This window comes from Crocuta crocuta, unplaced genomic scaffold (genome assembly GCF_008692635.1).
Source record: "Crocuta crocuta isolate KB4526 unplaced genomic scaffold, BGI_CrCroc_1.0 scaffold219, whole genome shotgun sequence".
In the NCBI taxonomy this organism is placed as follows: domain Eukaryota; kingdom Metazoa; phylum Chordata; class Mammalia; order Carnivora; family Hyaenidae; genus Crocuta; species Crocuta crocuta.
In genome coordinates, this window is record NW_027551572.1 from 4,060,433 (window position 1) to 4,075,965 (window position 15,533).

Genomic DNA, 15,533 nt, shown 5'->3' on the forward strand with positions numbered 1-15,533 from the left:
AGGCTCCTTCTTCAGCTACTCCGCTCTAAATACGTGAACTTGAATCCTTGACCCTGGCTGCTCTCAGTTTATCTTCAAACGTCCAGGTTAAGCCGTAGTGTGCAAATCAGCCCCAGGGGCTCCCTCCGGAGTCGAGTGCTCTGCTGGGGGCGGGATGACGTTGGTGGGAAAGCGGCAGTTACTTCTGGCATTCTGAAAGCAACCTCAGCCCCAGACCTTTAAGGCTTGCCGCCTTCTCTCCACCCTTTCCCCTCCTTCTCTCCCTCTAGGGCCTGGCCTGTGAGAGATAGCGAAGGAGGGGGAAAGGGGATCCTTCTCCCAGCTCCCAGATGCGTTCCTAATTCTGGACTTAAAAGAGCGTCTAGAGAAAAACGCCCGGGGGTGTGTGCTGGGTGTAGGACTCAGACCTAAGGAGGGAGCAGAAGGCTAGTCGCGCAGGCGGTCTCGTCGGAGCTGAATTCNCGCGGGGGAGGGGGCGCGGGGATGGAGGGACCGTGGCCCGGCAGCTTTCTTTTCGCTCCTTTCTTGAGCGGAAAGGTGAAAGGTTTCCTTTTCCAAGATTTCTTCATTTCCAGTTATATGTCGATCGCCTCTTTTTTTTTTGGCATCTCGAGGTGACTCGCAAGGGAGAAGGAGCTAGTGAAAAAGAGTGAATTGGGGCCGAGCCAAGACGGCCAAAGTCCGGTCTGTAGTGGGGTGACCCCTTGGACATTTGGTTTGCCGAACGTGGATTCTCTCTCGGACCGCCAGCCCGGGTCGGATTGCGGAGACCGGGTGAATGGGGTGGCAAATCAGTATTTTTTTTTCTTTAAAGGACTACTGAAAACCCTGGGGGCCTCATTTCAGGCTCAAAGTGACCCCGAATTTAGATTGACCATCACATAAATGACGAAATAGTGTATCCACATTTTGCATTTGTTACTTAGTCTAGTTGTAGAGTATATTCGATGCGAATCAATCATCGTAAGGATTGGCATGTTTAGCATTGATTATTTGCAGTAATATGCAAAATTGAAAACACGTTTATTTCATGTTTGTTGCAGCCATGGCTCTCAAGGGACAAGAAGATTACATTTACCATTTCAAGGATTCAGCGCATCCAGTGGATTTTCTGGATGCATTCAGAACATTTTACTTGGATGGATTATTTACTGATATTACCCTTCAGTGCCCTTCAGGCATTATCTTCCATTGTCACCGAGCTGTTTTAGCTGCTTGCAGCAATTATTTTAAGGCAATGTTCACAGCTGACATGAAAGAAAAATTTAAAAATAAAATAAAAATCTCTGGCATCCACCATGATATTTTGGAAGGCCTTGTGAATTATGCATACACTTCCCAAATTGAAATAACTAAGAGAAATGTTCAAAGCCTGCTTGAAGCAGCAGATCTGCTACAGTTCCTTTCAGTAAAGAAAGCTTGTGAGCAGTTTTTAGTAAGGCACTTGGATATTGATAATTGTATTGGAATGCACTCCTTTGCAGAATTTCATGTGTGTCCAGAACTAGAGAAGGAATCTCGAAGAATTCTATGTTCAAGGTTTAAGGAAGTGTGGCAACAAGAAGAATTTCTGGAAATCAGCCTTGAAAAGTTTCTCTTCATATTGTCCAGAAAGAATCTCAGTGTTTGGAAAGAAGAAGCTATAATAGAGCCTGTTATCAAGTGGACCGCTCATGATGTAGAAAATCGAATTGAATGCCTGTATAATCTACTAAGCTATGTAAACATAGATATAGATCCAGTGTATTTAAAAACAGCTTTAGGTCTTCAAAGAAGCTGCCTGCTAACCGAAAATAAGATTCGATCTCTCATATACAATGCTTTGAATCCCCTGCATAAAGAGATTTCCCAGAGGTCCACAGCCACAATGTACATCATTGGAGGCTATTACTGGCATCCTTTATCAGAGGTTCATATATGGGATCCTCTGACAAATGTTTGGATTCAGGGAGCCGAAATACCAGACTATACTAGGGAAAGCTATGGTGTTACATGTTTGGGACCCAACATTTATGTAACTGGGGGTTATAGGACGGATAATATAGAAGCTCTTGACACAGTGTGGATTTATAACAGTGAAAGCGATGAATGGACAGAAGGTTTGCCAATGCTCAATGCCAGGTATTACCACTGTGCAGTCACCTTGGGTGGCTGTGTCTATGCTTTAGGCGGTTACAGAAAAGGGGCTCCTGCAGAAGAGGCTGAGTTCTATGATCCATTAAAAGAGAAATGGATTCCTATTGCAAACATGATTAAAGGTAAGTACAGATTATATTTCTTCTATATTTTTAAGTGGTTTTTTTCTTTTTAACGTTTATTTTGAGAGAGACAGAGACAATGTGAGTAGGGGAGAGGCAGAGAATGAGAGAGAGAATACCAAGCAGACTCTGCACTGTCCGCAAAGAGCCCAATGGGGGACTTGAACTCCTGAAACTGAGATCATGACCTGAGCTGAAACCAAGTGTCGGATACTTAATCGACTGAGTCACCCAGGGGCCCCGATATTTTTTAAGTGTTTGAAGTTAAGGCCAGTGGTCTCAATTATCTTGCAAATAAATTTAAAAGAATTTATCACTTTTGGAATGCTACCTAGGAACTATAATAGATTATACAAATAATGGTGGATAGAATGTTCCAAAAGCACAGTGTAGCAGTCCCCAACTCTTTTGAGCCTATGTGATTAGAATCTGCTCCTCGGACTAGAAAAAAGTCATAAGAAAACAGTATAACTCGTTCTACTTACTCTACAGCCTGTTTCAAGCCTAGGTCTTGCTTCAGGTCTTAAGAATATATATTTAAGTCAAGGCTAAATGAGAAAGCTGTGTAGTTTTATTAGTTCATATTGAAATTTTTTTTTTTTTTGCTTGCTTGCCATTGAAATTAAATCCTTTTCAATCCTCCTTTTAAATATTCAGCTTTTTCCCTCTTGTTATCTGATCATCTCTCTCTTAAAAGGTCTTTCATTAAAACTTTGAAAGGTTTGGTCCCTGTAGAGTGTAACAAATTACATTCTCTTAAAAACTAGAGAAAGATAGTCCCCGTTTCTTGTGATTCAAGTCTTGTTTCGTAGGGTAAAAGATAGGGCAGGTGCCATACCCTCCCTCATGTGATCCACACAGCCAGGCACACTATTGGGGCTCAATGTCTGTCTGATAAACACTGTATTTTCTGCTGTGTGCAGTACTATATTAGCCTTGCTCCCCTTCCCTCCCACTGGCAAAAAAAGCTAAACTGGAATCTTAATTACATTTATTCATTTGTGCTGGAGAGTTGCACAAAAACAACTGGTAGGTTGTTACTAAATTTGTGTCATTTTATCCCAAATGTTCCTTCCCAGGCTTTTCTGTTTCTTTTTTAACAGTAGCGAGGGTGTGGGAATCTGACCTGGTCTGGGAATCTGACCCGGTGTGATCGTTGGATGACAAGCAGGAAGCCTGAGAGGCCGGATGGTCTTGTGATCAGGCACGTTGCTTCTGAAGCCAAGCTGCCTGGGTCCAAATCCCAACTTTCCACTTACTGTGCTCAGGCAAATTGTTTGATCTCCCTGGTCCTCAGTGTTGTGGTCTGTACAGTGGGGGTGACAACATTATGTAGCTTAAGGTTTTGAGAGGATTAAGTGAATTTATGCACGTGAAGAGTGTAGAACAGTGGAGCAAAACACTCAGTAAGTGTTAGGTATTATTTTCGTAGGTATTATTGTCATTATTCGTTGCTCATTATGGTCATAATAAAGATCATTATAGCAGAGCATGTCAACTTTGATAGAATAAAAACATCTTTCATATTACGGGCGACTGAATGGTCAGTCGGTTAAGTATCCCACTCTAAAGCGTCACACTCACCCTTAGTGAGATCCAGCCTTGAGTCGGGCTCTGCGCCGACAGCATGGAGACTGCCTGGGATTCTCCCCACCTCCTCCGCCCCTCCCCTGTTCGCTCTCTTTCTCTCTCTGTCAAAATAAATACGTAAGCTTAAAAAAGGTATCTTTCATATGAAATCATGCTCATTCTCCTGCATGCCCGAAGGTTCTGCTGCAGTAGGTGGTAAAGTGGGAGAAGGTGGCTTAAGGCCCACTACTGTGTTGCTCTGGTTTTGTGGTTTTGGACTCTGCCTGAGCTTGGCCACTGATTCCTGGTCTCCTCCCCGGGATGGTCCTGAAGGTTGTCATGACTCCTATCCTACTAAAGAGACAAAGTTCAAATATCTTAGCAGCTATTGTCAACCTGGAAAAGTTTCAGCCTCTTTCTTAATAATGAGATAACATTTCCAATGCTTTCCTAGTTAAGAGTATATTTCTGTGAGGATGAACGTTTATTACTTTACTGCAGTTTTGTTAAATCATGTTAAAAAAAATGTTTTAATATTGGTTTATTTTTGAGAGAGAGAGGGACAGAGCATGATTGGGGGAGGGCAGATAGAGAGGGACACACAGAATCTGAGGCAGGCTCTAGGCTCTGACCGTCAGCACAGAGCCTGATGCGGCTCTCAAACCCACAAGCCTCAAGATCATGACCTGAGCCGAAGTCAGACGCTCAAGTGACTGAGCCACCCAGGCGCCCCTGTTAAATCATATTTGAAACATGCTTGCTGAAAAGAAAATGCTTCAGTGGTGTGTCCACTGTGAAAGAAAGCCATATGTGTTCTTGCCTTCACCTTGAGTAGAATGGGAGACCCTCATACACGAACCCCCCTTACCCCAACCAGCTGGGCTTGAAATGTCAACGTTTAATTTATACTTTCACCTTGAAGTTTTGATTCCTGATGATAACTAATCGTCCCTGGGAAGGGTAACACTGTGTCAGTCATGTGCAGCTTTGGCCAGTACCAGTTTTGAGTTTTAAGCTTCTCATTTTTCTAAGTTGCAAGGGTAATGGTACTTTTCCTAGTTTGTTTTGTTTTGTAGTCATGAAGTGAACTAGCAGCTTCCCCTGGTGATCAGAACTTAAATTGGGTAGCGTCAAATTTCAAATTCATTTCCTTTTTTGGTTTAGGGATGTACAGAGAAGAAATAAATACTTGGCTTAAGTTTAGGAGCTCCTCTCTCCCCCCCCCCCCCCCCGCCACGCCCCGTATCGTAACTGTGCTGCTTATAAAGTCACTTTTGTGTTGGAGCAGAAATGCACAAGGATATCGAACTGCACCCAGCATGTACCAGTGGTAAATAAAAGTTGCTTGAAAGACTCAGCTGATGTATTCAACTCAAACAAGTTTCATCTTACTTCCTTTCTTCCTTCCCTGCTGAACTCGTTTCTTCCTCCTCATTTTCCTAGGGCATCAGGGTTTCCTGGTTTTCTGAGCTTACGACCTCAGAATCAGTTTTGTTTCCGACGCAGTCAGTCATAAAGGCTTATCTGTGACTCTTGTCTCCATACCCAAGCCCCGTCTAAATCAGGCCCTCAGCACTTTGTACCTGGGCCAATACCTAAATCTCTCTCTTTCTCTTCTGCTTTTGTAGTCTCTCCTTTCCCCTGCTTAAAAATCTTAAAAATCCTGCTGAATGAAGTTCACATTTCTTAGTTGGGTGCCAGGATCCTTTGCAATGCAGTTTCAGCTTACCATGTTGGCTTTAATTCCCATACGCCAGCCCCAGGTGTGCCACCGGCCCTTCCGTGTGCTGGCATCAAACCAGGCCTCTCGATATTGCCCACTAGGCCTCTGCACCTGCCTTGCCCTCTGCTTAGGATGGCTTCCTCTCACCTCTGTCTGCCACGGTCCTACCTGTGGCTGCCTGCTGTCATGACTTCCCTTCTCAAAGCAACGTCTCCTTGCTCTTACCATTCATGGTGTTTCTGTACCGTGTTCTAACTGTTGGTGTAAGTGTCTCACCCTCTTTTAAAAGAGTGCAAGGAGGGGCACCTGGGTAGCTCAGTTGGTTAAGCGTCCGACTTCGGCTCAGGTCATCATCACACGGTTCGTGGGTTCGAGCCCCGCGTCAGGCTCTGTGCTGACAGCTAGCTCAGAGCCTGGAGCCTGCTTCAGATCCTGTATCTCCCTCTCTCTCTGACCCTCCCCTGCTCATGCTCTTTCTCTCTCTCTCTCAGAAATAAATAAAACACTAAAAAAAAAAAAGTGCAAGCAGTCTCTTGTTCATTCTTCTGTCCCTCATAGCACCTAGCACAGGACCTTGCATCTACTATTGGTAATAACAGAAACAATAAACTTAGCCCAGTATTCAGTGTGATTTTAATTAACACACAGGCGTGGGAAATGCGACTGCCTGTGTCTTACATGAGGTCATCTACGTCATCGGCGGCCACTGTGGCTACAGAGGAAGCTGCACCTACGACAAGGTCCAGAGCTACAATTCAGATATCAATGAATGGAGCCTGATCACCTCCAGTCCACATCCAGGTAATAAAATACTATTTCAAATAGTACATGTCATACAGCTAAAAATGGCCTGGAATTAGAAAATGCTACATTTATAGCAGACTGCCTACAGGTGGAATTAAAAGGCTTAAAATATTCATATGCCCATCTAACCATAATCACAGGTAATTCCAATTAGATCACATCCACAAATGCTTTCCCTCATGTCTTCATGTGACACATTTTAAGCCTGTGTGGCTTAAATTTAAAAATTTTTTCTCGATTCTTTTGTTGTGTTTCATAGTCCTCTGTTGTGCTCCCTATTCCTCTGTTGTGTGCTTTCTTTCATATATAAGCATTATATAAGACAATTTGTGTACACAGTTAAAAAGCACTAGTCTGTCAGACGGTGGGAATATTACCCATTGATTCAGTTCAACAGGAGACGGTTTCTTCTTTTTAGAAGCATGTTCCTTCTGGGTTCCCGTAATTGTTAAGCAGTCACTCCTATGATGTGCAGAACCCCATGCTGGCCTTACTTGAACAATCATGAAGGGGACATGTGGTCTGCCCGCAAGGAATGGCCAGCCTTCTGCCTTCTGTGCCTTTGTTCTTTGACTTGTCTCCTTGTGACGCAGATTTGAGATTTTTCATTAGGAAAGATTCATATCACCATATCACTATACTACTCTAAATGATTTTCTATATAGCATAAAGCTTCCATGTGAGTCACTGGTGAGCATAATTGAAATTCACAATCTTGAACTGTCTGAGAGTGATAGCAATAGTTAACCTTCTTGAACACTTTCTATAGGTCAGCTATAGACTAAGTACTTTGCACGTAATATTACCTTAAGTTCTATCTACAACCTTATGAGTAGGTATTGTTTACCCCCATTTTACGTATTTAGAAATGGAGGCTAGAGTCTACGGCCATACCACCCTGAACGCGCCCGATCTCGTCTGATCTCGGAAGCTAAGCAGGGTCGGGCCTGGTTAGTACTTGGATGGGAGAAATGGAGGCTAGAAAGGATGAGGTCACACAATTTGGAAGTGGCGGACCAAGATTCATTTAAGCAGTCTGATTGTATAATCTGTGCTATACAGCCACTGAGCAGTCTGTCTCCTGAAGGGAGCAGGATTTCCTACTTTTGACCACTGCAACTCTGTCCACCCACCCAGTCAATGTGCACTTCATCTGGCAGTTCAACTGAAGTGCACTGAATCTGATGCTGCATATCCATATGTCCTGGGCTTTGCATAACAAGAGACTTCGGCCACAGGCTGTCCTGGCTCTGAAGATATGGAACAGATAGCTTATCTCCTAGTAGCCCAGATGTATTATCTCAGCCTCCCCACCACTTTATGTTATGACCAATGAAATTATAACGGAAAGTAGTAATACCAGCTCATACAGAGTACTAGCTAACTTTTATTTAGTAAGTATGCATCAGGCACTAACTATTCCAATAATTTTTCATGTCTTAATCTAGTTAAACCTTACCGAAATCCGGTGAGCTAGGTACTACTGTTATCTCATTTTGCAGGCCACTGAGGCACAGTGATGATAAATGAATTGCCCAAGGTCAGCTAGCTAGGGGTTATTAGAGGTGAGGTTCAAATCTAGGCAATCAGGCTGAGAGGCCATGTTCTTAACAATTGCACTGGTATCTCATTTGACCCTCATGTTAACCTTATCAGTTAGATATTACTTTGACATCTTTACAAAGAAAATCCAATATATGAAAACTCAGCTTAACAAATTAGAGGACAGGTTTTTACATTACAGATTTAATATAGATTTCATGAAAGGGTTCCTTTAAAAATAAATGTCCTTTAACATATTTAACTTGCATATGGCTTGTTAACTACTTGAAAGGGAGTCTAAAAGTCAATGAGATGTAAGCCCAATCATGAAAATCCGTGGCCAACTGAAAAATTCAGTCAGAAATAAATATTAAGTTAGAAGTGCAAATCAATGGGAACATATAATTGTGTTTGTAAAGTTTTGCTTTATGTTGGACGTAATACGTGACGTAATACAAGAAACAAAGGTAGCAAATTAGCACCTTGCCTGGTATGTTCTTTTTGGCTTCCAGTGTTTAAAATCTTTTTAACTGACGTGCCGCCAATATTTAAAATTCGGGAGGTCTCAAGTGAAAATCATGATCTCTGACCTTTAGAAAAATCGTAACAACCTCAGACCACATTCTTTTCTGTCCGCAATCACTGAAGGCAAGTAGTGGCCGTTCCTTTTTAGATGGCACTTCTCTGCTCCATTTCCCCAGTCTCTCCTATTCCTATCACATCGTGGACCTGGCGGGCCCGTGCCATTGCTCTACTTACCTTGGCCTGCTTCATCCAACTGGTCTGTTAGCTCCTTCACCCTTGGAGGCCTGGGGCCTGCCTCTTCTGAACTGCGGCAAGGTGTGCTTCTTACACACTTTAGGTTCACCTCCTGAGGAACATAAAATGTCAGTCTCAAGTCTACCTTACAGACCTGTAGCTTAGACTACAAAGAAATCATGACTATTCTTATTTTTTAAAGGTACCATAATTTTTTTTTTTTCTTAGTGCCTTTGAGGGTGGTGGTTTTGTATAGTTAAAAAAAACTAGGGACTCTAATTCCATTAAATTAAAGATAACATTTACTGAGAACTTACCTCAGGAAAGATACCATTCTGGTTATTATGTAAGACACAAAGATGGCTAGGAGTGAGCCTCTACTGCCACAGGAGCTCAGAATCTGGTAGCAAATATACATACTTAACAGGGATACAAGACAGTCATAGAAATAAGTGCCATTGAAATTGAGGGTAGAAAGAGCTTGAGAATTATTTAAGGGAAATCTGGAAATCTTAGAAGGCTTCCAGGAGTTCACTGTTAGGATTTAGGCCTTAAAGAATGGATACAATTAAGGTATTTTTTTCAGGAAGGAAGTTAGTCACTGATGGGAGGCAGAAGGGCAAGTTCCAGGTCTATTCCAGCACTTGGGAGTGGATATGTATGATGGGATGTGAGAGGGTAGAATGAGAGATTGGATGGGAGAGTTCAGTTGAGGAACATATTATAGACGGCTTTGAATGGCAGTCAGGAGAATTTGAAAAATGGTGAACTACCAAAGGTGTTAGAGTCTTTTAGGATAGATTAGGAAAAAGACAGCAGAAAAATCTGCCGAAACTATTATAATAACTCTGGTAAGAAATGCTGAAAGCCTGAAGCAGTAGGAGGTGAAAACGGGTAGAGATGAGGAAGGTTATAGATTCATCATGGGAAGAGGTGAAGGAGGAGCTGGCGAGAAGGGAGGAGAGCAGCTGAGCTGGAACTTGGTTTTGTTGGAAGGACAAGTTGGAACTTGGTTCTGTAGTTAACTGTGAAGGACTGGTTGCATCACCCAGACGAGCTGCCCAGCAGGCAATGGAGGAAGAGTGTGGCCGACTTTAAAGATCTGGGTGTCATTTGCTTGGAGGTGATGACTGTCAGTGTGGAGATGGTTGAGGTGGCCTGTGAGCGTGGGACTAAGTACAGCTATGGACAGAGTCTTGGGAAACAGCACAGGTTGAGGGATGAGGTGGGAAGGAAGAGGGTGGGAAGAACAAGGAAGAAGCAGGAAGTGATAAAGAACAAAAACCTATGGAGAGCCTCGTCAAGTGGGGAGAGAGTTCTTCCCTGGCTCTGCCATTTATTCACATGAATGCTCTTGGGCAGTGGCTTCAGCTCTTGGGTTTACTTCCTAGTAAAATAAAGAGGTTAGGTTACATAAGCTTTACAGGTCTTTTCAGGGAGAAAAACCTTAGGAGAAAAATTCTAAGCCATTTCAGTATATACTGAATACCTGAAAATATTGTGGTTGTCTCTGAGCCCCTACATGGCTTTATTCATAACATTCAGGGAACACTAAACACAGACTGCTGTGTATTTATAGTGAATATTTGTGTGTAAACTTTTGAGCCATGACAGATGGTACCATTCTTATACTTAGTTTGAAATTGTTCATTCGTTCACTGGTCCAACAGAGGCTTGCTGAGTATTTCCCACATGTTGTGTATAGTGTTATGTTATGTGTAGAAATGGATAGTGCTGGGAGCCCAGTAAACAAAGCACAGTTCCTCAGTCTCTGTAGCTTCGTAGAGTGACCAATGGACAAAAAGGCAGTTACAGCTGAGGAAGAAAAAGTTTCCATCAGCAATAACAGAACATGTTCTGTTGTATGTGGGTAACGGGAAAAAACCCAGGAATCACCTTATCTTAAACGTTTTTCCTCTATAGGAAGATTGAGATACTTAAAAAATTTTTTTTAAGTTTATTTATTTTGATGGGGCGCCTGGGTGGTTCAGTTGGTTGCGCGCCTGACTTCGGCTCAGGTCTTGATCTCACAGCTTGTGAGTTCGAGTCCCACATCAGGCCCTGTGCTGACAGCTCAGAGCCTGGAGCCTGCTTCAGATTCTGTGTCTCCCTCGCTCTCTGCCCCTCCCCTGCTCACTCTCTGTGTGTGTGTGTCTCTCTCTCCTTCAAAAATAAATAGACGTTTTTTAAAAAAATTTAAAGTTTATTTATTTTGAGAGGGAGAGAGAGCCCAGGCAGGGGAAGGGCAGAGAGATGGAGAGAAAGAGAGAAGGAGAAAATCCCAAGAAGGTTCACACTGTCAGCACAAGTGCCTGACGCAGGGCCCAAGCCCCTGAACTGTGAGATCATGACCAGAGCTAAAATCAAGAGTCGGATGCCCAATCGATTGAGCCACCCAGGATCCCCTTGCGATACTGTTCTTTACATAAGAACCACAAATTGAGAATTTTGTGTACACTTTGGAATTTAAGAAAGGCCTAGCGAACTCATTGTTGAATCACTTAACATCAACAGATAAAATTTCTGAATCACCATTAATTTTCATGATCATTTGATGGAATGATTTCTCTAATTTCACAAGTACTGAAACAACTAAACTCTATACAAATTCTGCATGTATATAACTAGAAAGTAACAAATGGGGTTTTTAGAGGTGGAAGAATTCTTATTTTCCTGGATGTCAGTCAGATACTTGAGAATAGCAAAGTACAAATGCCCATCTTCTGAGATTTTTCCTTGGCAATCTAGATAGCAGGAACTTTACTGATAAGAATGTATGTGCATTCTTAAAGGGGAAATCACGTTTTGATTACGTATTCTCTCTTTCTAAAGAGGGGTTGATAAGCTTTTTTCCCCACAAAATAATGGGGGTGCATATTTGGGTAAGGAGGGTACAAAGTACAATTCATTCATGGATCCAACAACCTTACACTGAGTTTTTACAAGGTTGCAAACACTTGCCATTCTCCAGCTGGGATGCAGTAGTGGGCAGGACACAGGTTCTACACTGAGAGAGGGTAGAGGGACAGTAAAGAAGAGACATCAGATGATGAGAAGTGCTGTGGAGAACATTTAAACAGGGTGATGCAGTGGAAATGCCTGACTGGCTACTTCAGGCTGGATGGTCAGAGGAGGGCCCTCCGAGGAAACGACTGCAAGGTGAGACCCGGATGACAAGAAGGAGGCAGCTGTGCAAAGACCTGGGAAAAGAAGAGTTTCTAGACCCAACGAACAGCTCGGCAACAGCTAACTGAGCCTTCATCCCTTTGCTGTAACATTAGTGCCCCTGACAGATCCTGCAGCTAGAAGCATTTAAGTGTAAGCCTCTGGTTGCTATTCCCAGACAATGAACTCACAGGCCAGTAGTGGTGCTCGAAATAGAGGGATGTGGAAGAAGCCTGGGACTCAGCATGCCTGGGACCGGGGTGAGGCAGGAGAGACGCTCCCTCGAGGCACAGAACTGGAGGAGTCCCTCCGTGAGTGAGAGCAGAGAGGCCCTGTGTTTTGCACTTGAGGCCCGTCTCTCTCGCCTCGCCCTGGGCACAGACCTGGGAAGGGAGAGGAAGTGAGGTTGCAAAAGAGCTCGATGCCTTGAAGAGCCAGCAGAGTGGAGAGGGAGATCTATAAAAGTGGGAAAAATTAAAACAGCCCGGAAGGCTTGCCCCACTAGAGGCAGACTCCCAGCGGGGCCCCAGCCCTCACACAGCAGCTCTCTGCCTTCCAGCATCTTTCACAGCCTCTTAAGATGATAGACTGTAGTTCCCCACGAATCTGACTGTGCTTCTCTAACTCCTTGTGTCCTTAACTTGACAAGCGCCGAGAGGGAGGCAGGCAGGGTCATCCATGTGGCACTGTGGCTACAGGCACTGCTGAAGACAGGGATGGTGGGAGGGATGGCTGCTAAGTCGTGAAGGAACCTGCACTAGTTACCTCGTACGTCTTCGTGTCAGAACATCAGAGAGACTCCACAACTGTTGCACGTGGATGTCATGAAAGGTGTCTGTGCTGCGAAATTCCCAGAAGGGTCTGAGGATGAGCTCCTCCCTGGCATCCTGCAAAGTCAGATGCAGAATTACCTGAGAAAGAATGGCAGGGACAGGTAATCTCAATCAGGCGATAGGGGATGGATTTCAAGGCTCAGTGTCGTAGAGGAATCAAAATGTCAAGACGACTCTAGTTTTGTCTGCTGCCTTGTAAGGGATTATTATATCATCACCCTAAGGGATCTCTTTTGTTTGTTATCCTAATAAAAATTTGCTTTTTTTTCCTTTCTAATAGAGTATGGATTGTGCTCAGTCCCATTTGAAAATAAGCTTTATCTAGTTGGTGGACAAACTACAATCACGGAATGCTATGACCCTGAACAAAATGAATGGAGAGAAATCGCTCCCATGATGGAAAGGAGGATGGAGTGTGGCGCCGTCATCATGAATGGATGTATTTATGTCACTGGGGGATATTCCTACTCGAAAGGAACTTATCTTCAGAGCATTGAGAAATATGATCCAGATCTTAATAAGTGGGAAATAGTGGGCAATCTTCCAAGTGCTATGCGGTCCCATGGGTGTGTTTGTGTGTATAATGTCTGACTGTATCCATAGAAATGACCAAGTGATCACTGTGTAGTGGAAAAAAAAAAAAAAAGAATTCGGGGTTTGGAGTCCCTTACTTATTATTGTGGCCTGGCACACATGTGGCCTGGCACAAACTCCCATGCCTAACCCCCACTCTTCACTTAAATGCAGTGATTAATGGTCAAGAAAAATCCTATGTATATTTACAGTTGAATCAGTAAGGTTAACAGCCTATAATCTCTGCTTTTACAGGTAATATGGAATGCTGGACACTTGGTAGAAGGTGAAATACCTTTATAGTGAATTTTTCTCCTGGTAGCATCAACACTGGGTATAGGTCAGAATCATTCCGTGGAATGAAATGTCTCTTATGACCCTGTAATGTATTGTGTATATTAAGGTTCTATTTAGCTAGCAAGGAATTTGACATTTAAGGGGGGAATCTTCTCTACCTCTACAAAATCAACACTTTAAAGCAACTTTTTTTTTTCACTGTTAGACTGATTTAGAATGTGGCCTGATGTTAAGTCTTCTTTTCTTTTTAGTGTGTATAATTTATTGTTCTTCTTTAGTTACTGACCGTGAGAAGTATACAAGAAACTGTGCAAAAGATTATTACTATTCAGAGTTTACAAACTAAATTTGAAAGAATGGCACATCCGAAAAGTTGCAGAGAAAAATAGTCAAATATTTGCTGATGCTAAGAGCTATTTTTAGTTTCAGCTTTGATGTAAATTGCTAGCTTAGGTGTCTTTTTAGTTCAAGCATGCTAGGAAATCCTCTGTATAAGTATAGATACATATCTGCATACAAAATTGAATTTTAGAGCCAGAAAGCATGTAGAACAGTTGTGACATAGTAGAAAACACATTGATGAGAAGAAATTTGCATTCATTTCCCAGCTGTGCCACTAACTAGATTTTTGTAACTTAATCGAGTCACTTAACCTCTCCTCGATTAGTGCTTCATGGCCCATGCACTTTGGGTCATAGGTGTGCCTAGATGTGGGGCCCCATAACCCCGGGGACAGCCAGAGGTAGCCTGGGTGGCTGGAGCTTCTGGGCAGAAACACCTTAGTCCACTTTCCCCAGTGTGCCTGCAGTATTACTTTCTGTGCGTGCCAAAACTTGAGACAAGTTGGGAAGCATTGCTGAAGTTATCTGAACTCTTAGTGACTTTTTAGACCATCTATCCACACTCTTCATCCTTTTAAAAAGACAGAAGTTATTTTTAACGGTAAATGTCGAAGTTGAAAACTACCTAGTGCTTTAGATTTTTTTTTTTTTTTAGAAAGTAACTGTTTAATGCATTCATTTCAGATGGCATTTTAAATAGACACAACCCTTTGGGAATGCAATATGGTACTACAGAGAGAGAGCCAAAAAAATGACCATATCTTTGTTCCATAAATTCTACTCCTAGGTTTTAACTTAAAGAATAATATAAAAACAAAACAAACATGTGCATGAGGATGTTTATGTCTGCATTACTTATAATAGCAAAGAATTGGAAATAGTCCACATGTGAAAGAAGAAAGTGGGCTAATAAAATAGTGAAGTATTATACTGCCACTAGAATAATTATTTGGAAGACTGTAAAAACATGGATGTGTCTGTGATACGGTAAGTAAAATAAGCACAATATCAAAGAGAATGCGCACTATGATTGTAACTTTGTAAAATCCTTTTGCATGTAGAAGGTAAAATGCAAACTGAAGTCCATTGTGTTAGTGTGGGGGGAATGTGGAATGATTTTTAATTTATTTAAGTGTTTTTCCTTAATATGACTTTGTGTTTTCAATAAAAATAAGTAAATCACAGTATACGTGGTAAAACTGCTTGAATTTGGGCTGAGTGAGTCAAAGGATAGTCAGAATTAGAGAAACCACAGAATTATAGACTATTCTGATCTGTAATTGAATTATAGACTGTTTGATTGCTTTCAAGAACACTTAGCTGGACCAGTAATGTGATGCCCAGTAGCGCTTTAGAGATCTGTTTTATGGAATAGATGAAAACAATTTAAATCACCTTCCCCTGCTTTTAGCTAATCTACATCCTATAAAACCCTGATTCGAGTCCAACCTCTAGGAATTCTTTCCTGACTGCTCCAGCCACAGTGAAACTTCCACTGTCACATTTAAAGAATATATAATTTATATATATACATATATACATATATATATGTAGTATATATAATTTTGAGATCATGAATCACTTCTGATTATTTTAAATTTTTCAAGGCTAGCATTTCATTTGTATATCCAGTGTACTTTTTAAAGAAAGACGATGGTAGTCGTTACTT

At 42.2% G+C, this 15,533-nt stretch overlaps 1 protein-coding gene across 1 annotated transcript; it reads left to right on the forward strand.

The window, feature by feature from the left end:
* The first annotated feature begins 1,045 nt into the window (after positions 1-1,045).
* KLHL23 (kelch like family member 23) lies at positions 1,046-15,048 on the forward strand. Its single transcript, XM_077751208.1, has 3 exons — positions 1,046-2,258; positions 6,199-6,351; positions 12,934-15,048. Exons 1-3 carry the CDS (start codon positions 1,046-1,048, stop codon positions 13,242-13,244), a joined length of 1,677 nt encoding a protein of 558 aa, XP_077607334.1. The 3' UTR covers positions 13,245-15,048.
* Positions 15,049-15,533: the final 485 nt, after the last annotated feature.